The sequence below is a fragment of the Lissotriton vulgaris genome, chromosome 2_1, assembly GCF_964263255.1.
Source record: "Lissotriton vulgaris chromosome 2_1, aLisVul1.2, whole genome shotgun sequence".
NCBI classification, from domain to species: Eukaryota; Metazoa; Chordata; class Amphibia; order Caudata; family Salamandridae; genus Lissotriton; species Lissotriton vulgaris.
Window position 1 is genome coordinate 772,630,089 of NC_141687.1, and position 23,947 is coordinate 772,654,035.

Consider the following 23,947-nt stretch of genomic DNA (forward strand, 5'->3'; position numbering starts at 1 on the left):
ATTGCCACTTCAAGCATTCCCAACTCGACATCCTGCACATATTCTGCGACCATTATGCCACGGTATACCGCGCCCCGGCGCCGACGACACTGTGCGAATTACCCCAATTCTTAGGCCCGTTGAGCATGCCGGTCGTATCTCCAGCAGATAGGAAAGACCTAGATAGCACAATTGCACCCCACGACAAAGCGTGCTAGCAAACCCGCTAGCAAAGAAGGCACCTGGCCTGGACGGCTTTCCCCTGGAAAACCTCAAAACCTTCGCGACTGATTTAACACTCCACCTGGCGTCCGTATACGGGGAAGCCCTAACTAATGGTGTCCTACCAGCTCATTCCGAGAGTCGCTAGTCGTAACATTGCCAAAATCACACAGTGACCCCACACTTCCAGCCTCTTATAGGCCTATCACACTACTGAACGCAGACTGTAAACTCCTGGGGAGTTGTTAGCAGACCGCTATAGTCAAATCCTCCCAGCGCTGGTGCATCCTGACCAATGCAGCTTTGTCCCCCACTGCAACACCTCCCACAACTTGCGCCGGCTATTCCACATACAACATGAAAGTGTGGACCGTTTTCTGCGTGCGGCCTGCCTGATCTTCGACCTGGAAAAGGCGTTTGACACCCTGCCCTGGCCCCACCTGTTTGCTGTCCTACAGGCCATCCAGATAGGTCGCACTCTGATGGCATACACCCAGCTTCTGTATAGAGACCTAACCTCCAGGATAAGAGTCAGAACACTAATCTCGGCCCGTTCCCAGTGGAGAGAGGAACCAGACTGGGGTGTCCCCTCTCCCCTCTTCTGTTCACACAGGCTGTGGAGCCCCTGGCCATTCGTCTGAGGCGGGAGGGAGAGAGTTGGGGCATCCCGCCCGCGTTTCACTGCGTCTCACTCTACGCAGACAAACTGTAGGTCTATGTCCGGGACATAACGAGCGATCTCGCCCCCATTTGGTGCACCCTGCAGGACTTTGGAGACATGTCAGGTCTAAAAGTCAACTGGGATAAGTCAGCAATATACCCACTTAGCCCGGACCTAGCACCTCACGATCTACAGGTAGGCGAGCAGACCCTAAAATGGAGTTCGGCGGGCCCCAGATATCTGGGCGTGCGGTTATACCATTCCCCAGAAGACCTTTACGAGGGTAACCACCGCGGCGCACTAGCGGGCCTTCGGTCCGCAATCGGCTTCTGGAAGACTCTCCCCCTGCCGCCTATAGGGAAAATAACCATCGCCAAAATGATAATGGTACCCAGACTACTGTACCATTTCACCAACCTTCCTGTGATTCCGCCTCGGTCCTTCTTCCGAGAGTTGGACACGCTCCTTACAACATTGATCTGGGGAGATGGGCGACACAGAGTAGCTCTGCGCACTCTGCAGCTACCCACTACGAGCGGAGGTCTGGGCGCTCCATCATTCGAATCCTACTTCCTGGCTGCGCAGCTCCAGTGGCTGTCCTATTGGACAGCAGAGAGGAAGATGGGAGAGAGAGTCCTAGACAACGGGGAGCTACCTCTACCCCTCCGTAGGCGGATCTTGATGCCAGGCTCCAAGCCAGACCGCACGCACCCGGTGCATGTCTCCGTGGCCCGCAAGTGCATGATGCGCTTTCACAGACTATCCAAAGAACGGCTGCTATACTCCCCGCTACTCCCCCTAGTAGGCTTCCCCCAGAAAGAGGGATATTACACCGACAGAGACCTGCAGGCGCGGACGGATAGTGGGGTGTCGGAAATGGAAGCCCTGTTCCAGGAGGGACAATTGAAGACATTCGAACAACTGATCGAATGGCACGACCCCCACCCGGGCAATTCCTAACGAGTAGACAACTGATAAGACAGCAGCCGAGCATACTGGGACCCGCGGGCGGGAGAACCCCCAACGCACCCAGTGTTACACACAATGCTGCGCATGGGAACGGGCAGACACCTGGTGACATGGCACTATAAGGCCATCCGGGAACTCATTGAAACTACTCTACTAGATAGGCTACGACAATCCTGGGAAGACGACATAGGACGAGTCATTCACGACACGGAGTGGACACGGGCGCTAGAGTACCCAAAAAAAGTTTCCCGGAACGCCAGCTTCAAAAATATACATTTGAACATTCTACAACGAGCTTATCTAACATCCGACAAGCTGCATAAATATTATCTCGACACGGAATTCCGCTGCCCCCGATGTCAGATGCTGAATGTGACCTTTCAACATATGTTCTGGGACAGCCCGTCCCTGCAAACATACTGGAACAAGGTGTACCAAACGCTGCACGCGCGCTAGTGCACCTACAACACATCATCACCTGGGAGGCTTGCGCCCTAGGTATCTATAAGAGGAAGAAATCTGAGAAGCTGCAGTGGCGATTCGCATCCTTGGCCATCCTCCTGGCCAAACGGAATATAGCCATGCACTGGAGGGCCCCAACAGGACAGCCAGAAGCGGCCTGGGTGGGAGCCGTAAATAAGTGGGGCGCGGAGGAGGAGATCCTGAGAGATGAAGAGGTAAAAGGGACAAGCAAACACCCTATCTCTACGGACTGGGCACACCTGCTGATACAGTTTAAGCACGAAACGACAGTCCGAGACCCCCCAGAGCCGACGCAGAGCCAACCCGACGGCCCCCTCGGGACACCAGCCCACGAACACAACAACCACTACTGCACACATAGTGCCCCTGTAGGGTAGCAGACGCGTCGCGACGACCCACCCGGCAGAGTTGGTCCACAGCTACGGCTGCAAATCTTCCCCCCCTCCCTTTGTCGTGCTAGCCACCCCCAGTGACACGCACTACCAGTTCCCACCGGGTGATGCCTGCCGGGGCACCGCCCTACAGCACCGCGCCCCCTAAGCTCGCCGCTAGCCCTCCTTCACGCTACCTTCCTCCCCCTCCTTCCCTTACACCCCTCGGGGGGTACCCCCCTGCAGATTCCAGTTTAGCCTCAGTCGGCAAGTTCAAGTCCGACAAGTTCACACATAACATTGCTTTTGGCATACTTTGAATAGGGTGGAACACTGACAGAGGGTAACAGCCCCTCACGACCCCATAATCATACCGACCACGGGATCAGGTACACTAAGACATGGCATTCTACTACACGATAGCCTACTGACGACCTCAGGGGATCCATACATAACTGTCACACCCAGAAGACAAAAGCCAACCTGTCGTCATCGCACCACAATTGTTCTGGTCATGATTGCACCTATGTTGATTGTTCTGCGACCTATCCTGGAAATGTAGAAAACCCTAATTAAAAAAATTAAATAAAAAAAATAAAGATAACAAACCTTTCACGACGGAGGAAAGTGAAACCGGACCGTGCTTGTTTTTCTCTTGCAAGTAGTTCTTTTATTATTTCCCCACAAAAACGAGGCGAGTCCCCATCCCGGAGTTTCTACATTCTTGGGGAATTGGCTTCATAACTTTGCAGATAGAGTGCAGCTGTTTTACTGAATTACCCAAAGCTCTTACCATCAGTCTGTCCCAGACATTAGATGGGAAACCCCGGGTTTCACCATTACACACAAGAAGGCCTGGCAGCGGGGAACGGGCGCATTCCAACTGGCATGTGGCACCGTGGAGCGTGAGCACATTCTTACCTAGAAATCACATGCAGGAACGGCAGATGGTGGCCCTTGTATCTCAAAATACCACCAACTTAAAGTTGGTGTTATTTTGCGATTCCTTAAGGCAAAATCGCAATGTGCGATGCCTACCAGCATAGCATTTAGGGAATCGCAAATTACGATTCTCTAAATGTTTGCGCAAAATAAGTAAATTGCAATATTTCCGATTCCTTATTTTACATGCGGTTATTTGCCTACCTACATTGTTCACAGCCAAATTATGATCGCAAACACTGAAATTCTGCGAATTTCAGTGTTTGTGATCGCAATTTGGCTTCCTACATCCGCCTTTATGTCTTTTACTTATGTTATAAAAATCAACACATAAATAAAAGGCATTATCATTTACAATGCCAATAGTTCAAACTCTCGTAAATGCGGACCTATTGCATTGCAAATGCTTGTTCATAATACCAGCAGGGAGGTTTATTAAAATTCTTGTAGTCCTCACTTGCCAGGTATTTTTTAACACTCACTATTCATCCACTCCTAACCCTACCACTCACACCTTCACACACTACACATAGTGGTAACATTAAAGTGCTCCCGCGTATCCGCTGGTCAGTAGCACGCCGCGCTCCATAGAGGGGCGCGAAGACCCCTATGATGAAGCATGGCACCAAGGGCCCTTTTGGTGTGTGAGGGGTATTTAAAAAACAGTATGCTTCCCACTAAAGTAGGAAACACACGCAACCCAAGAACATACATCTTGTTTCGCCTATTTCCTGTAGGTGGATTACATTTTGTTTATATAGAAAAACAGCACCTATTGCTTATCTCGTACTACACTTATGTTAGGTACACTGGGGTAGAACTAGCTAGAAGCACCAGATGAGTATTCACATTTTAGCCTGTGTTATTTATGTATGTATTTTTATGAATATATGTCATACCTACAAACCATGCTATTGCAGTATTATTGTATCTTACTGCCAACGCTGTACGTATTATACTTCGCATTCTGTCTTACGATTGGAGCAGTTCATATCTCTTGCACGAGAAATAAGACTGTTCAATAAACCCTTTTCATTGAAACGCCCGTCTACCTATTTCTGTGTAAACTCTGTAGAAACGAATCATGCACGATTGACTGAATGAAACTTATCTATTGTTTCCACGATTCTGCGATTGTCCAGATTCTAAAGGCAAACAAAGTTTTCATGTTTATGCGGTTGTCAGAAACAAATCCCTTCTTGTTTATTTGAGAAGTTTCTAGTGACCTCAGAGTTAGCTAGCACACAAGTACTCGATAGAGGCATACCGACCTCAGTCCTATGCCACAACTACAGTGTAAAATTTTTCCAATGCGCAGAGCCTATCAGGGATATAGGAATTACACTACAATGCTGCATGCTCTTGAAGATGGACAACATCTCAGATGTCCATTATTTCAATCGCCTAGGAGGGACAGGATCCAAGTCTCTCTTAGACTTGGCCAGGAATATTGGGGGGAGGGGGGGGGGGGGGGGGGGTTCTGCCTAGAAAACAGGATCTTGCTGACGTAGGAAAATATTCCACGATTACGAAATAAGGTCGAAGATTGGCACTCCAGATATTTCAAAGACATAAGATTGTGGACACAATCTACAAATATTTTAGGCACAGTCCCCTGGTATGGGGCCCTTTCTCAGTGGACATATGTGCATTCAGGCTAGAGTTCCAGTTGCACAGATTCTTCAGCTGGAAACGAGACTCTCTGGTAGTGGTGACTGATGAGTTTGTTCAAAACTGGAACAGGGAGAAGTGATGCACATTCACACTATTCAAGATAATAACAGATATCTGCACAACTGAGGAGACAACAAGCAGACAAGGTAACAGTGACACCTTCGTGGAGATAAAGGTTGGTATCCAGTTCTGAGAGAAATCAGCCTTCCCTGGTTTGGGGCTCTCCTGCAGGATTCATGGGGAAATCCCAAAGGATTAGTGATCAAAGGCTCACAGAGATTGGCGGTGTGGCGGATTACAGGCAAAGATGGAAAGTCCCAGGACTTTAGGAACAAGCTCTGTGCCTTCTATCAAAGGAATGGGTGGATTCCACCTCCAAGAGATACAGATAGGTCTAGATAGCTGGGTTACTGAATGTAAAGAGGTGTGGATCCTGTGGGGTCGGTCATTTTGAAGGTTATGAATTACCTGTCATGGTTGGTATCACAAGGCATGGCTTACATGTCAGTAGCCGCCTTCAGATCTGCCATTTCGGAAGGACATGGCTCCATTGTCAGTAGCTCCATGAACAAGCATCCAATAGTAATAAAGCTGCTGAGAGGGTTCCACCATGCCAGACCACATGAATCTCAATACTCTGTGGGAAATTAGAGTCCTTAACCTGTTAAAGAATAGCCAGTGCAAACACAACAAGATGGACAGAGGTCTTAAACTCTTCAACCACTCACCCCCAGTAACAGATCTGGGTTTAATCCATTGTTCTTTTGCTCACAATGTCACCCTAGTTTGGACACAGAATAACCAGTACATCTCAAGAAAGGAATTATCAGGTAAGTTGATGTTACTTTGTCTAGTGTCTTGAAAGAGTGCCTCGGTTGTCAAGGCCCTTGCCATTATAGGTAGGATTTCAAATCCAGAGGTGTAAGAAGCTGGCCCTGTATATACTATACCAAAGTAAGGTATAGTGGTAACAGAGTCCAGTGGATCCCCATAATGCTTACAGAGGTGAAAGAAGATAATACCTTTCTCTCTATTTGTGGTAGTTCGGGCGACTAAGGCTTTATCAGAGGGTAGTGTTAAGCATTTATTATACATACTCAGACAAGAAATTATGTCACACACTCAAAGAATGAACTGAGACAAATTGTATTAAAAGTATATCTTTAGTTGCATGTTATTTTTAGAACCAAGCAGGGCCTGGTACAGGTAAGTAAAATGGTACTTATCAAAACAGGTTGATAAGAATATGCAAGCAGGATGAAACTGACTTTGTTACAGGTTTCTAAAACGTTTAAGGACAGTTGATATGTGTAATTACTTTGAGATTACTTTTTAGATTACTCTAGAGTACCTTTCAGATAACTTTTTCTACTCCGTGTGTTATGCCTAGATATCACACTGGGACACTTCCTAGACAAAGTAAGTAAAACACTTTTGCATTAAAACACAGTTTCTTACGTTTTCATACAAATACAACTCAACACTTCGAACTTTTTCAGAGGAAAAACAGTCAATGCAATCCTACGGAGAAAAATTAGATTATCGGTTTGCAGGTAAGCAATCAGTCTTTAGGGTTGAGTTTCTGGGGTTAGAATAACAAGTTACTTCGCTTCGGTAACGATATAGCTGTAAGAAACATAGGTTAGTTATGGATTCCTTACCTTAAAATATCCCCCAGGCATCAGAGTGGATCTGGAAAGTTTAGCAGTACCCCTGCGTGTCAGTAGGTGGCATCGGTCGACTCTGCGTCAGTCGTCGGCGTCATGGTCGCCGGGATGATGTAGCTGGAGTTACATAGACGACACAGACACGCGCCGATTTCAGTTCTTCCTTTTTCCACGGCAGCAAGCGCAGATCCGGAGAGACAGTACCCCATTCATTTTTTGACTGAGTTTTTACGACTTGTCGATTTCGTTTTTGAGTCTTCATCGAATCCTGGTCCACGAGGGATGCTCGGTATCAAGGCCTGCTGTTCCTGTACCAGACTTATGTCGTTAACGGATCCGCCTCTGCTGCCTGGAACGAGACCACAACCCCAAGTAGTGCTCCGACTGCCGAACCATCGTCCCAATGTCTTTGCGGGAGCAGTCCCGAAAGCTCCTCAAGGCCCGGCATTTATCTCTGCATCGCTCAAAGTCACGAGAGAGGTCAAGGGGCCGATCGCTGAGCCATCACCACCACCCGTCGTCAAAGTCTTCGCACTCTGGGTCAGGTAAGTCGAAGCACAACAAAAAGTCAAAGAAGCATCGTCGCTCTTTGACTTCCTCGTCCGTCTCAACGCAGGGTGCAGGTGGTGCCCCTCCCACAGCTCCGTGTGCGAAGTCTTCAGGGTCGACTCCAGCCTTCCCTCCTTTCGAAAGACCCCTGCCCAGCTTCGTAAATTTTACGAAGTGAAGCAGGACCATCTTTGGGCAGCCTGACTCCCCGTCTTCTTGCCCCGCGGACTCGGCTGGGGGCCCTAGGCCTTAGACACCAGCGCCTTCAGCCTCGGCACTGCAGGTCTCCCTTGAATCCATGCCTGGTTCTGGATCAGCGCTGGTCGACCTAATTACACCTCCTCTAGTGCAGACTGCACCAGCACCACGTCAGCAGCAGACGCCAACCCAGGCTTCCACCCAGACGTGGACACAGACCGGCGTCGACTAGCACCGGATCTGGCGCCAATGGGTACTTTTGTCCCAGTGTTGCACCCTGGCAATTTTCAGCCAGATTGGCAGACAGAGGAGGGTGACGAAGACTGGGAGTGGTTGGTGACCTTTTGACAGACCACCTGGGGGACCTGGCCTGGCAGTTTGGGCTGGACTGTTTCCATGAGGCACAGGTTCATAACTGATTTGCACATGGCTTGGTCTGAACTGGGGTGGCGAAGTGAGCTAAAGAACAATGATGGATTAAACCCAGATCTGTGACGGGGGTGAGTGTGTAAAGTTTCAGCATGCAGTCCATCATCTCTTTGTGTTTGCTTTGAGTACATGATACCAGTCTTCTCAGGGAGCGCCAGATTCTCATATTCATAAAGAAACCTTTTAAGGAGGTTGATCCCCAACTATTGCTAGATAGGTCTGATGAGTGATGCAGTAGGCAGGTATTGACAAGTGTTTTGGAGCCCATTCAGCCAGGTGCGCAGTGGCATCTAAAGCAGCAGTCTTTTGCGCAACGCTAGCCCCGGTATAAACAATGCGCAGTTTATCAAACTAAAAGAAAGCACTCTCAGGGTGATGAAACCTCTATGGATAAGTCTTTCCCTATTTCGAATCTTTGCCCGCAGGTAACCAGTTTGACCATTACTGCTTTCAGAGTTATCAGAATGCCGGCCGACATTTCAGACCCACGCATGCTTTTGCAAAACGCTGTGGTTAATCATTCCTTGATCACCGTCTATTTTGACATGCTGGGAGTATTTTTGCATTTTATCATTTCTTGTTACTCTATAACGACAGCATACCCGCCTTCTTGTCTGTTGTCTTGAACAGATTCATCCCCGCCTATAACTGACCACCAAGGCAATTGTAACCCGTAGGACTCCCTCCGCTCATCTTTGTTGAGCCTACCCACCATTTTAGTCTTCACCACCTATATTTCGGGTAAGTTGCTATGCTATTTTTCATGTGCTCAGGATACCTATACTTTTTATTACTTCGAGATCATGGTCTCTATTTCTTCCAACATTTACACCCTGTATTTTCCTATATAGTGGCACCCAGCGAGTAGGGTGCAGCCTGGATCGCACCTTTGTCCACTACCGCTAAAAGGTGGGATAGAGATATCTGTTTGTTTAGTTATCCCCTCACCCAAACCTCCCCCCCACGAGGTAAAAGCTAAATATATTATACTCCATTCTAGTTGTTTTTCTCGGTAGGAATGTACTTGGGCTATTTAGGTACTCTACAAGTACACTTTTTTCTATCACCCATTCTGTACTCAGGGACTCACTGGCACACCTTTGGACTCCCAGTCCATCAAATGGTTTCTATACTCTTGTTGGCTTTTTGGAATTTCACTGATTTCCTTTATCATTACTCACGTGGTGAGTAGTCTAAATTGCAATAGTTAATGTTTTTCTAGAGCCTTCACTGGAGTTTCTCCCTGCCCTTCTCCATTTTTAATTGTCTCATCCATCTCTTTGCCTTTAGGAAGGTGCCACAGTTCTCATAATGTTTCACCGAAACGTGCGTCGGTGCATTGCCTAGGGGATGAGATAAATTATGAAATGTTTATTTTTCTATGGTTGTGTAGAACTATTTAAAACCTGTGTGTTTGGATATGGTCACATTAGAATTCTGTAAAAATTACATTGCATCAATAAGTATGTATGGAAAATATGGAGGCATTCTGCCCATGTATTGCTGATTTTAAGTGAATGTGTTGTATGAGAGAGAGTGTGGTATGTATGTGGTATGAGAAGTTTATGGTTTTGAGGAGTAGGTGAGGACCGTATTTTCTAATATTTGGAATTTTTGGTCTTTAAAAAATAAGCTTTTGATAACAAAAAAAGGAAAAGAGTGATTGACGGGGATTACAATTGTGAAAAATATTAATGAGAAATAATATGTACTTACTGTGTGTGTCAATATGGCTCTATACTAAACTTAACAATATCTATGAATAGCTGGAGTTATACCTACCACAAATGCAAAGGGAGCAGGTAAGAGGTAGTCTTTTTTCCTTAGTATTGCAAGGCTAGAATATAACAGGTCCGCAATGGAAAGGTCCTCGGACTCTGTATTTAAACATAATTACTTCAAGTCATCAATGGATATAGGCACCTTGGTGGCAACTAAGATTTAAACTAGTACAATCCTCGCTTCCAGCTTTGAGAAAAAAATGAAACACTTCATTGCTATCATAACAGAGTTTTGATTCTATGCAGGATATGGAGGCGAGGATTATCCCACCCACAGATCAAGGATCAAGCTGCTCTCCCAAATACATAAATGGGACAAATGTTGTAAGGTAGTAGGTTTCCTTTCCTTATTTCTTCATGACATAGTCTTTATGATGTTGTTTCAACGGTCTGATGTAATTGCAACCGGTTGTGAACGTATTGCAGCAAGTTCATATGGTAGTACATGTTGATTTTTTCTTAGGGAATGAATCATCGAAACAGGATTAAATGTTATGGCTGAAGTGCCTTTGGTCGCTCCATAAAAGAGGAGGAGTAAAGGAGACTAGGGACTATGAAGACAAGCCCAGCAAGGGGATTGGATGGACTTTGTTTCTATTTTCCCTAAGGGTCTAGTAAAGATTTTTAAAAAATTTTTTTAAAGCTATGATGTTTACTTAAGTTATGGCCGCTATTTGCAATACATTGAAGAAAGTAAGGCATAATCCTCAACTCTGTGTCCTTAATAGATTTGAAACTTTGTTATGCTAGCCAGAAAATGTTATAATATCCATTATGAAAATTCTCTCTAAAACCATCATTTGCAAGCAGTGGAATGTGTGCAAACTTGGACCACAGTTGTTAAATGCATACAATTCCAGGTGCGGAAGAGGCCGGGGCTGGACTGCATTGCCCACAAGTTCATGAGGAGGAGAAGGGGCTATATGCTTGGGCACTATTTCATGCGCCATCACAGTCCACAGCTAAGTGCAGGAGTGGCCGGGGCTGGCCCGTGAGGAGGAGGGAGGGACTGTATTTTTGCACTAGTCTAGTGCTTTTTCATGCGCCATCACTGCCTGCAGTATGGGACACTGCTCTGTGCGGTAGCGGGCAGGACTGGACTTCATTGCCCACAAGCCTTTGAGAAGGAGGGGCTGTATTTTTACGCCAGTTGGTGCTATTTCACGCACCGTCACGGCCTGCGGTGCTGCTCTGAGCAGGAACAACAGAGGCTGGACTGCATTGCCAACAAGCCCATGAGGAAAACGAGGGTCTGTACCTTCACACTGCTAAGGTGCTATTTCTTGCACCCTCCTAGACTGCGACACAAGGTGGGCCTGGGCGAAGACACAGCCCATCTGCAGCCAGACTGGGCCAACCCCCTTGGCTCTTTTGGTCAACTATACTCTTCACCTTGAGACATTGCAGAGGACATTCAGTCTCCGAAGGTAAGGCCTAATGGGAAAGAGGAAATCCATAGTGTTATCCTCCAAGGAATGCCAGTTACCAGCAACAATTACATCATTACTTACGAAATCTATGGGTGAGCTCAATAATGAGATTTAGTGCATTGGAGAGAGGCTGGGGGCTACAAAAAAGTATTTTTTATTGAACCCGGTTTCTACGGCAGGTTCCTCCACCCCAGGCCATAACATGCATAATGAAGCTACCAGAGAAGACCCTAACTGTTAGAAAAGCAAAGGAAGGGAAATCACAGTTACAGGAAAAACAGGAGACGATAATGTAAATGTTCTCCATTTATTCAGTCTCCTTCGTAAGGCACAGCATAATATAAGTTGATGGTAAAAGTTTTTTATTTTTAAAGTTTTGTATAGCGCGAACATGACCAAAGCGGGTATTAGAGCGCTTTACATACGAGATGAGAAAGACGTAGGTAAATAGCTGTGGGAGAAAAAGCATAAAAATATATATCAGGAACACAATAACATATTGGCAGGCACACTGAGATCAAGCAAATGCCACGTAGCATGTAAAGCAGCAAAACAAGATAAGAGACAAGAGGAGTGAAACTTCTAGTTCAGCGCAATGTTCAACAGTAAGGGTTTCACTTCTCTTTTGAAGGCAAATGTTGAGGGAATCAGACTCGTTTCCACAGGTAGGAAGTCCATATTCTGCCGGCAATTCCAGAGAATGTACGATTGTAGGTTTTCATTTTTTTTTTATTTCTTCAGCTTGAGCAGAAGTGTGCTGGTGCTCCTATGAGCTGGGAGGCTCCATATAGTTTGAGCTTATTTGCCAGGTAAAGGGGAGTGTTGTAGTGTATCGCTCTATGAGTCATACACCCAATTTTTAATTGAATCCTCGAGTCAAATGGAAGCCAGTTGAGCGATTTCAGGTACGGAGATATGTGGTTGGTTTTCCTAGTGCCAGTGAGGAGTCTAGTTGCAGCATTTAGCGATGATCTAATGGGAGCTACACTGAGTTTTGGAAGCCCGCATAAAAGCAGCACTGCCCTATTCTAATCTAATCTAGAGAGGACTAGTGCTTGCACCGCAGATTTGAAGTCATCTTGGGGAAGGTAGGGTCTGAGTTTTCTTAGGATGCTCAGTTGGTAGTTAGCTCCTTTGGTAGATGCTCTGATGTGATCCTGCATGTTTAGGTTCTATCAAGCACAATTCCTAGTGATTTCATGGACTCAATGATGTGAGGTGTGCAGTTCAGAGCTGAGAGGTTTTTAAGATATTTCTCAACAATCAGGGCTTGCTTAGCAGGAAAAATTAGGAGTTCTTTTTTAAAGGTGTTTACTTTGAGGTGGTTGGATGTTAGCAAATTAGGAGTTTTGTGCAGGGTTCCGTTGAGTGACTGGATATCTCAGGGGAGGCGATTTTCATGTACAGTTGGGTGTCGTCCACGTACATGTGATATTGGATGTTTGAGTCTTTGAGGATTACAGTGAGTGGTTCCATGAAGAGGTTCAGGAGCATGGGGGAGTGCGAGGATCCCTGGTGCACACTCAGCGAGCTGGGACTGGAGTTGGATAGTGTCTGATTGGAGTTGATTTTCTGAGTTGTATTGTTGAGAAAAGAGGCAAACCATTTTAGAACAGGGCCTGAGAGCCCCATCTTACATTCCAATAGGCTCAGTAGATTGTCATGTCTGACCGTGTCAAATACGGATGAGAGATCAAGTAGTACGAGTAGGCAAGACTCGTTCTGGTCAAGCAGGGTGAATGAGTCTACTACTATATGAGTGATGGCCGTTTCAGTGCAGTGGCCGGGACGGAAGCTCGATTGGAATTGGTAGAGCAGTTGAAATTGCTCAATGTGTTTGCGCAGTTGTTAGTGTACACATTTCTCAAGTAGTTTTGCCAGGGTAGGATGTTTGCGATTGGCCATTAGTTATTTAAGTCTTCAGGGTCTGCTGTGGGTTGCGGGAGAGACGCATTGATGATCTTGGACCAGAGTGGGACCAGTGATCCTATCACTTCTTTAAAGAAGTTGGAGGGGAGGCGATCTTTGAAGTGATTTGACGGTTTCAGGGTTGAGAGGATGCTGAAGATGGCAGTGTCATTGATGGGTGTGAATTGACTCCAAGAGGCACTGTTTTTAGTGGAGTGAGAGGGCGGAATAGGAGAGGATGAGTGTAAGGAGGAGTTAAGAGAGGGTGAGAGATCGATCAGGGCAGACTTTAGATCGGATTCGATCTTGCTCTCTGTAGAAAGGAAGCGCCCCTTACCTCGACCGGGCGGCGTGCCCGCCCCACATCCTTAGATCACGGACCCAGCCATGGCGCGTCCCTGTCAACCCGGACTCCTCCCCTCTCTCTCCCCCTACAGGAACCAGTGACGGAGTGCGCAGGACCGGAAGCAGTTCCCCTTGACCCCGGAAGCTCATCCCTGGACGAAAGAAAAGACGGCAAACAGGAAGAGAAAGCGTTCCGAGCAGCAGACCCGTGGCAGGAGGAAGCAAGCGAAGAACCAGAGACTGAGAGCGGAGGCAAGGAGAAGATTTGTGGCGAGGACGAGGAAGAAGACCCCTGGTCTGAAGACTGGTGGAGTCCTCAGGAGATGGCTGGAGAGCGGCCGTAACTCACAGGCGAGTTACGGCGGGGCACGTGAGTACACAGTTACATCTTCTCCGTGTCCCCTCTGTCCATAGTTGTACATAGTGTGAATGTTAGAGCACCGTAGTTCTCACCGTCTCACTGTATATATTTACACCTTGCGCTGTAGAAAGACCCCTGTCCCTATCCTCACCATATCACCCTCTTCCCTCCCCTTCTTCGGATTCTCGCCCTCACAGCCCTCCCCTCCGTCCTACCCTCACAGTCCGTCTTCCAGTCATACACGTCCCCGGTGTCTGTGGCAGAGTTTCAACCGTCCTAAGCTAAAGGACTAACAGCCCTGTACTTTCTCTCTCTTTCATACCTCCGAGGGACACCAGAGGACGGCACAGGACCTGAGCACCCTCATCCAGCCGGGAACCCCTTCCGACGACGTCCCTCCGGGAGGAAGACTTCAAACCAACCTACCGGCCTTTGCTCCTTGCATTCAATACCCATTGTGTATAAAACAATAAATACTGTGAACCATTGCCCACTACATCCGGCCTCCTCGCCTGATTTTCCGGGCCGCCCGAACCCCTTCCCCACACTATCCTTTTCAAGGAAGTAGTTTGCAACATCATTGCAGTTAGGCTGAGGGCAGGAGATGAGAGGGGATTGATTAGGAGTGGTATTAGATTGTGACTTAATCAGCTCAAATAACCTTTTCAGGCGATTTTTGGCTTTGTCCAGTTGTCGTTTGAAGAAGGTTGCTTTCTCCTTTCTGATAAGTTTGTTGTATCTACTCCCTTTTAGTCTTAGGATTTTTATAAGATCAATGGATGGAGTGGATCTAAAAGCACATTCTGCCCGTCTCATGCTGCGTCCGTCAGCATTTAAACTGTTGTTGAACTAAGGTTTGGAGTCTTTGATGGCTTTCCTTTTTAGTTTAAGGGGGCAGTTGCAGTCAGGGCGGACAACATGGAGTTGCTATAGTGAATAAATGAACAGCATAACGAACAGCATAACAAACACCCCTATAAACAAGCATGCACAATTCAAAGATCTACTCACCAGAAAGACCCAACCACCATGTAGACTTGAGGAAAAACAGACACACCGGAAAACAAGCGCGTGTCTCCGCTTACCAGCTTCATGGAAAAACATTCAATAGTACACACACGGGAGAGACCACACGTCGCACGCTCGCGTGTATGTAACACAGCTTCCCCCTTAACAATTCTTTAAAAAAAAAACAACATTTTAACGGACAATAATCTGCACATTTTACAGGTAAAGGTCTTGTTCTATAATTTTTGGATCTGGTGATGTCATTTGCTTGAGTAGGTCGCCTGTTCACACATTGATCCGGATTTCATACATCCAAAAATATATTGCTCTCAGAAGCGTGACAACTCTCCGTTTCATCTTTAAACAATGACACACTGTTGAGGTTCAATATACACTGCCCGCTTAACACGAATGGCATTCCTGAAAAATTGTTCTCACCAGGATAGGGTCCGACCATACACTCTTACCCTTTCCATCAGATTTGGATTTTTTAATGTGCACATCACCAAGGTTTACTTTTTGCTTGCTTGCAGAACCCCTTCTGAAACTCATATCTTGCTTTATTTTGGATTTGTAATCCTCCATTTTACGTCGAATTTCCTTGACATCCAATTCAGCACCATCAACTTTTGTGCTATGCTTCTTTTTTAACCACCATGGCACTAATTTTGCTGAGACTTTCCATGTTGAGATCAATATTAAGCCAGGTAGTGGCCATTTGGGTAATCAGGCGTACATCAACTCCAAGTCAAGTCAGGGACATTTGTATAGCGCACAAATCACATCCTAGGAGTCTCATGGCGCTTGCAGCAGTCTCTGACAGAAGGGGGCGCAGTTAGTTTGCAAAAAGCCAGGTCTTTAGTCCTTTGCAGAAACAGCCGTGATCGGGGATGTTACGAAGATGGAAAGGCATTTTGTTCCAGCCGGGGCCAGAGACGAAAACGCTTGACCGCCATTTCTGGAGGTTCGTATTCTTAAAGGTGTCAGTAAGAATTCATTTCTGGATCTAAGTTCTCTTTGAGGCAGATACCATCTGAGTTTTTTGGGCCAATATTTAGGGCCTTTTTCATACATCAGTCTATGGACCAGGCACAATGTTTTAAAGAGAATGCGCTTTTTTACCGGCAACCAGTGTAGGCTTTTTAAACAGGCAGCAGACTAAGTTCTCCGCGGGAGGTTAAGAACCAACCGGGCTGCGGTGTTCTGGAGAACCTGAAGCCTCCTCAGATGATGTTCATTTATGGAAGCCAAAAGTGCATTTCCGTAGTCCATCCTATTTATTATTAGGCCCTGGACTAAGGGTTTTCGGGCCAGAACAGGGATCCACTTGAAGATTTTTCTCAGACTACGCATTAGTCCGAAGCAAGTACCAATGATGTTGTTTATTTGACTGTTCATAGAATATTTATTATCCATCAGGAAGCCCAGATTACGGGTTGAATCCTTTGGTGCTGGAAAAGTGCCCAGATTGGTTGGCCACCAGTCATCTGTCCAATGTTCTGCCGCTTTGCCAAAAGCATGATTTCTGACTAACTGCCATTTAGTTGAAGGTGATTGATGGTCAACCATTCCTCAACCTGTATCAGGCAGCTTTTGAAACAATGTCTGCAGTCAAAAGTAGGGGCCATTAACCATTTTCCAAAAGAGGCATAAGTACCTGGTCGCACTTAATCAAGGTCAGAAAGTCCCAGTTTGATCAAACCACAGAGGCTCTCTGTAGGTTTGCTGCGAAGCAAGTCTCTAAACCACTGGATGCCATGATTAATATTTATACAGCACGTTGCTTCTCCATTAAGACATATGGAGCTGGTGTTTGGATATATTGTGATACCTCCCACCTACAGGTTAACACATTTTTTCTGTGAAGGCTTCGGTCTGTACCAAGTAGCCTACCTGCATTCCTAAGCCATACGAAGTCAGGCCAACTGAATCGGATAAACTGTATTAAGCTACCACTGCTTATGCTGTGGTATTCAATCTGGTCTAAACATGAAACGGCAATAAACCGCAGGATAATCAATGATTGTCTAGATCTTGATAATGCCCACACCATTCCGTGGCTGAGATATCGAAGAGAACAATTCGCCCTGTTAAGGAGTTAAGATTGTTTCCTCAGCCCACGGGATAGCACCACAATTTCTAAAATCAATTAAAGCTAAACAATTTTTACTATATGTAGAAGGCGCAGAAAGTTTAGTGATGGAAAAGAAAAGGTTGACTGAATATCCTCTATTAGTAACTACAGACTCCATGGAACCTTATCTTCTGTTCTCGTTTCAACACTACAAGAGTTTCTATCTGATAAGGTTTAAATTTATTATAGTTCACTACTTTGTTTCTTTTACTAGCAATGTATACCATGACTGAACTGAGCACAAGGACAAGGTTTGAAGTCAATCTACACTCCACATTTTCTTTTTTTGTAAATTGTATGTTGCACCTGGTAACATTTATTTATATATTGCTGAGGCTCATGAATATACGAAGGTGAAGGCCTATAAGTTGGGTTTTTTTGTCATAGGGACCTACTTGTGGAGATCTTGAGCATTTTTTATTTTTTCATTTACACATTCACAGGACACTATGATCTTAATTGTTGAACTGGGCCATTTGGGTGTCCAAAATATTGAATATGTTTTTATCTTTGCATTTAGTAAAAAGGTAAAACACTAAAGAATGCATGTGTATCCCTTGGATATGTTACACACGGCAGTTGTAAACAGTCACTGATTGTCTGATGTATGGTGTGGTTACAGAGCAGAGATTTGAATCATGATCACTACCCAATGTTCTGTTCCCAACCCGGTCACCAAATAAAGACTTCTGCATGACATCCGTCTTTAAGACATTGATCACCTAACGGCCATTTGGCTGGTTCCCACTCCCCGTATTTTAGACCTGTCGTTTCTCCCTTTTTACCTCTTCTTATATAGCATTAATCATGCTTTGTACATAATGTGTGCTCTAGAATGCCATACCTCACATACAAACCAACTTACAATTGATTGTTGGTTTCTTCTTCCTTTTTGTTGAATACAGCTTGGAAATTCCATTTCATCAAATATTCGAACCACACAACAAGTGTGTGTACTTTCATGTATGTTTGTTATTTGTCATTGTCCTGACGAAAGCTCCCTTGACCCTGTAGGGCCCCGAGAGCTGAAACATGTCGACACCTTTTTTGAAAACGATATGGTAGTTCAATAACTCGACTACCGATATATCACAACGGTTTTAAGTATAGTGATTAGTCTCCTGTTTTTGTAAATAAAGTCTATTTTTGATCAAGTCATTATTTTTAATATTTTCCCACCCACTTTTCATTTCTGGACACTTCTGTAAATACCAGAAGTAGCCTCTGGTGAGGCAGGCATCCTGCACGTTAATCGTTGACCCGATGACTATGCCATGACTCCTGACGGGGCGGAAAAAAGATATACCGCTACGATACAATTCCAGGAAGTCTATGAGGGTTCTCGATAAAAAACTATTTGGTTTTTTGCAGAAACTAGTGTCCATTCTCTTTTTGATTGCCAGTCAATCTACACTCCACCTTTTCTTTTTTTTGTAAATTGTATGTTGCACCTGGTAACATTTATTTATATATTGCTGAGGCTCATGAATATACGACGGTGAAGGCCTATAAGTTGGGTTTTTTTGTCATAGGGACCTACTTGTGGAGATCTTGAGCATTTTTTATTTTTTCATTTACACATTCACAGGACACTATGATCTTAATTGTTGAACTGGGCCATTTGGGTGTCCAAAATATTGAATATGTTTTTATCTTTGCATTTAGTAGTTTTTTAAAGAAAATAGAAGATTATGATGTATTGTATTGGGGGGGAGGGCGGGTGGGGGGGAATGGGAGTTTGTGAGTGGTGGTCCAAATGAGGTAGAATAAAGTTGCCTCACTGTAAGGCTCCGCAAATCAGTGCCTATCTCAGTTTATCAAGACTATTTTAGCCCAGTGAGTTGGGAGACGAAGCAGAGCCGTAGTGCTGACGTGGCCTATTCGATCCGGCCTGCGTCCATTGCTGTTCCGGTCGCTGTTGCGGCTCCCTGGCACCCACAGACAAGCAGAGTCTCCGAAGCTGGTGCAGCCCCTTTTCACCCACAGCCACGTGCATGAAACTGACAGAGGTGTAGACCTGAGCGACTTGCCTCGAGCCACCTGTTTGCGGCCTGAGGGCCCGTGGAGGGTGCCCGTGCAGGCCAGACCTGGAATCTGCACCGCCTTGCGGGCCGCTGCAAAGGGAGAGGTTTGCAAGGAGGGCCGGGCAGGCCATCCCTTACTTTGAATGCCATCGTCAAGGTGGCCGACAGAAGAGTAAGGCCTGTGCGATGCTCCGCACCTTTGTTATGAATGCTGCTGCCCAGTTTCTGAAGTCGGGGGGCACAACGGCTGTACTTTCCTTCTACGCCCTACCGACTGGCACGTTGGGGCAGCTTCTGATGACCACCATAGGAACCCACGATGAGGCCCTAACTAAGTGGCACATCGGTGAGTGCTGTGGGCGGGCCAGGAGAGGGGGCACACGACTTGCTCTCTTCCCCCCTTCCATTTTACATGTGGTACACCCTGGGAACAGAGCTTAAGGGAACACCAAACTTGCCTTTCTACTGTGGGGCAGTGCTGCTAGGTGCCCTATACCAGCTAGTTTCTTCCACAATGGCCTTCCAGCGTTTGGGGGCCCTTATAGACACCCTCTCCCTAAACTCCCATCATTCTTAGTGCCTAGTTCCTTCATCTTTTGCGACGATCTGGAGTGAGTTTCCTGCTACCCAAATCTTTATTTTTACAATATAGCAAGCTTAAGCCTTAATTTACTTTTCTTTAGTTATCAGAGCTTTTTTCTCCACAATTACATGGAGGAGGCAATGTTGAATTGATTTCTAATGGCAAAGAGCGGTAGGTAGCAGGAAACTCACCCACAACGATTGCAAGGCTGCAATATCGATTGTGTCGAGTTTGTTAAAAATTTAAACTGTACAAATTGAGAAATTGAACCCAATTCTTGATGGTCTAAATTAGGCCCTCCAAGGAAGTAGAGGTTCACACTTCCCCCTTTAGGTACCACTGATGGTCAGATCATGGCCATGCTGACGGAGGTCTTCAGTGTGAACTGTAGTATGGATACTTTATCTGCCATGTATATGACTTGCTGAGGTGATTAGTAAAATGTCAAATATATATATATATATATTTCTTGTGTGGAAATTCTGTACTGTATTACAATGATGTTATATATGAACTCAGTTGCACAACTGAATAAAGATTGATTTGATGATGCATACAATTCCATTCCGGAATGAACTAGACACCGAACACAAGCCTACTAGAAGCAAACATGTTTGTGTTATTTTTTGCGGCCCTTTTTCTGCCCTATTGGCCAATTAAGTCATAAAATGTATAGAAATGGATAGAAACCCCGACAGTGAAATGTCTAACTAGCCAAATAAGCAAAATCTGCCAAACAAGGTAAATTAAATGAAAAGGACCAAAATGAGCAATATAAAAAAGGAAAAAATAAAGGAGAATAAGTGTTCCTTTATAGGAATCAATAAGAGGGAGTAACTGACCATGCCCCATTAAGAATTACAGGAGTAGCACCAGTCATGTCAAGTATAGCATGTATAGCATGGTCTTTGAGGCAATTTGTTTTTAGGTCTTGTCTAGCCATCCTCATGTAACCCCCCAAAAATTTATAAATAAAAAATGCATACATTAAATGCATTCATAGTGAGTTTGCTTTGCCTCCCTCGCATGGTGCAAATAGCTTTAGCTAAGATGATCATGCTCCCCTAGTTGTTACTTTACTAACCTTAAAGCTTGGCTTCCTGTTTCGTGGTTGAAACGTTTAAACTCACTGTTGAGGAAGCTTATTGGGGACGGTAGGAGACACAGGGTATCCATAAACACACTTCGGCAACCTATCCTGGAAGTAGGACTGGTGGAGTGCCCAACTTTGAGCTGTATTTTATGGTAGCTTCGCTCCAGTGGATAACGCTGCGGCTGAATGGCATGAACTTGACAGAGCTAGTCCCTCATGTGGACAGTGCACAACTAGGCAGCACTTTTAGCCCGTCTGCCATGGCAAACGTCTGAGAGGGGAGGCGATAACATGAACTTGGGCACAGCACTTCAATGTTAGAGGTGCTGCCTCTGGCAGATGCGGGGCTGCCCGTTATATGACCCTCCCTGCCTCTAATGGCACTCTAATGTGTGCCCCCACCTTTCTTCACTTGGTATGAAAACGTCAAAGCAATTGGCGAAATGGACAGAGGTGGATCTAGTAACGATTGGTGACCTCTACAAGGACCACCAGAGGCACTAACAATGGCCTTGAAACAAATCATAGCCTGCCTCCTGGACAGTTCCTCACCTGAGGCATTGACCCGGACCGCTGTGGCTCTCTGTGCAGCGGGTTGAGATAAACACCAGACCCACACCGTTCTGCAGCTATTACAGGCTCTGGGAAATGAGAGGCATTTCCTTAGGTGGCTATATGGCGCGCTTAACGGGATGGCACGGAAGAACCTGCAACACCACTGGCAGAAATAGGAGGAAATACTAACCAGGGACGTACCAGACTGGGAATCGGCAAAAATACTGGCTTACCCACAGAAAACATCTAAGAACACTCGGTTCAACCCAGTTTAATTACAGGAATATAACCTACCTTACCCCCAAAAAGCGGATTGTGATATGGGGGTGGGGGGGGGGGGGGGGGGGGAGCTGTCCCTGCAGCGCCCTGGTGGAGGCAGATTTCTGCCACATGACGTAGTCCTGTGTGAATGTACAACTGTTCTGGACTGCTGTTGTGCAGTGGATGGGTGGGGACACAAGGTTGTGCCATGCATGTTAGAGGTGTGCTTGTTGCGTTTATTTCCCCATCCTGTCTCCAAGAAAGTGGGGAACAGTTTCCTGGATTTGGCCCTGGGGTTGGCCAAGCAGCAAATTACTATGACTTGGAAGTTGTCCGTGTGCTGGCGTGATGGGAGGTGGCGGTCAGGATTGGGCTCGAGCAGAGGACCTGGCGCTCTGCAAGGAGGCATGAGGGGGTTCGACCGATAGTTCGGTTATGGACGGAAGTGCTGGATGCCTTTGATAACTCTGGGAGCAATGCTTCCCCATTCCCAGAGGAGTCAGGTCAGAGACAGAGCGATCCAGAGCATGTATGAAGACATGAATCCCATGGATCTTTTAAACAGACTTCCAACAAGGTATTTTCAACAAATGGCAGCCAAACATACCTTAATAGAGATGAATTGCAAACCTTGCTTAGACTCCGTAAATAGGTATGGTAAGTGCAGTTTCTTTCCAGTAAGCTTTTAGAGCCAAGTATTTTCGTAAAATAAGGACTTCTTGGCATCCCCATCTCAGATGCATTGTTTACACTTGCCACTTACATTCTTGCAGCGGCCCAATTTGGATTTTGGTGTTTAGCACAGGAAGATACAAGACATTTGAGCCAAGAAGAAAGGAGACCAGACTGGGCAGATGAGTTGAAATAAGGCAATGAAAATTGCCCTGTATAGATAAAATGAAAGACTCCTGTACAAGGACCTATATCATGTTTTGGGCGACTCCCAGTGAGAACTTCAAAACTTGCTGCACTGATATGAAAACAGATGTTGAAGGTGTGTGGTAATTTTAGTTTTGTATAATGTGAGTGGACCTTAGCATGTCTGAGTGGTAGTGGACATTACTGAGGTCTATAGTAATTCATGCGATTCTCAAAACATCTATCTTTATATTCAGTGTCATTTAGGGTATACTTAAAAAGTTGATGTACTGGATAATTAAAATGGAGTGTTCCAGGTTAACACAAAGGAAGAGCCACAAATTACCCTGAAGTCAGAAATAACGGGTTTCCCCTTTTCTGGTTGGCCTTACTCCATTGCCGTCACATCTTCTTACATTTACAAGGACAAATGACACTGAAACGGTTTTCTTCTTAATTACCTTTTGAAGATTTTGTACCATTATCAGGTCTTAAAGTCTCAGCAGCCAATCCTTAAGGACCAGACAGCAGAGAATGCCCTTTTCACCAAAATGAGGGACTATTTCTGCTCTCAGAAAATGCTCAAGAGGCTGACATAAGGAAGAAACGAAGCACTCTGTATGAAAAGTGCTTTCTGGAAATTCAAAAAAATAGGAAGCATCTTTGTAAAATATTAAGCAGATTGGAAATATAGTGCCACCACTTTAGTTTTTCCAAAAAACTTTACCCAACATAAAACTAGGTTTTTGATTTCGCAGTTAAAAACGTTAAAGCCATCAACACATACCTCCGATTCCTTGTCACTCAAGGATCCCAAGCTGCCAAAACTGTGATTGGAACTTTCATTATTTGTTGATGCCTGTTTGGCAGAAAAAAGTAAAGTGGGAGATTACTTTTAATTAATCATAAATGCAGTTAAAAAACCTCACAACTGCAAAACACATTTTAAGAGTCTGAAAAAATAAATCGGGACCGGTGTAAATATTGGGCACCACATTTTTGTATACTTTCAAAGATTTTCATATTCAGCTCAACCAAAACAGGACACCAAAACTGAGGCTACAGAATATTTCAAAGTAAGTCCCATAAAACATACTAAACAAAAACAGATAATCTGCAAGAACGATCACATACCATAGTAACACGTATTTTCTACTTTTGTCAAACATTATGAATAGTATTTGCACAGGTAGATACCTCTTCTCAATTTACATAATTTTACATGCAATCTTTCACAAGGGTTTCTTACAGATCTCAGAGCTGTGACATACAATGTATACAAATTTTAATGGCATCAATTTATTCTTTAGGTATCCTATTTGTGGAAAAAGAATTCACTTGGAAGGGGTAAATGTTGATGTACTAAGAATTCAAAAAGTTACTTACACTTGACAAACCCCTTCTTGTGGATTCTTTATCCACCTGCAGATTCCTCGCTGTTTGACTATCCAAGGTCCTAGAC

At 45.3% G+C, this 23,947-nt stretch overlaps 1 protein-coding gene across 7 annotated transcripts in view; it reads right to left on the minus strand.

The window, feature by feature from the left end:
* Positions 1-23,947, minus strand: part of TLK1 (tousled like kinase 1) — an 877,117-nt gene that overhangs the window by 632,785 nt on the left and 220,385 nt on the right. For all 7 annotated transcript variants that reach the window (XM_086956115.1, XM_086956118.1, XM_086956116.1 and 4 more), the window contains one exon: positions 23,273-23,344. In XM_086956115.1, coding sequence (XP_086812241.1) covers positions 23,273-23,344 — 72 coding nt within the window. The remainder of the gene's footprint in view (positions 1-23,272; positions 23,345-23,947) is intronic.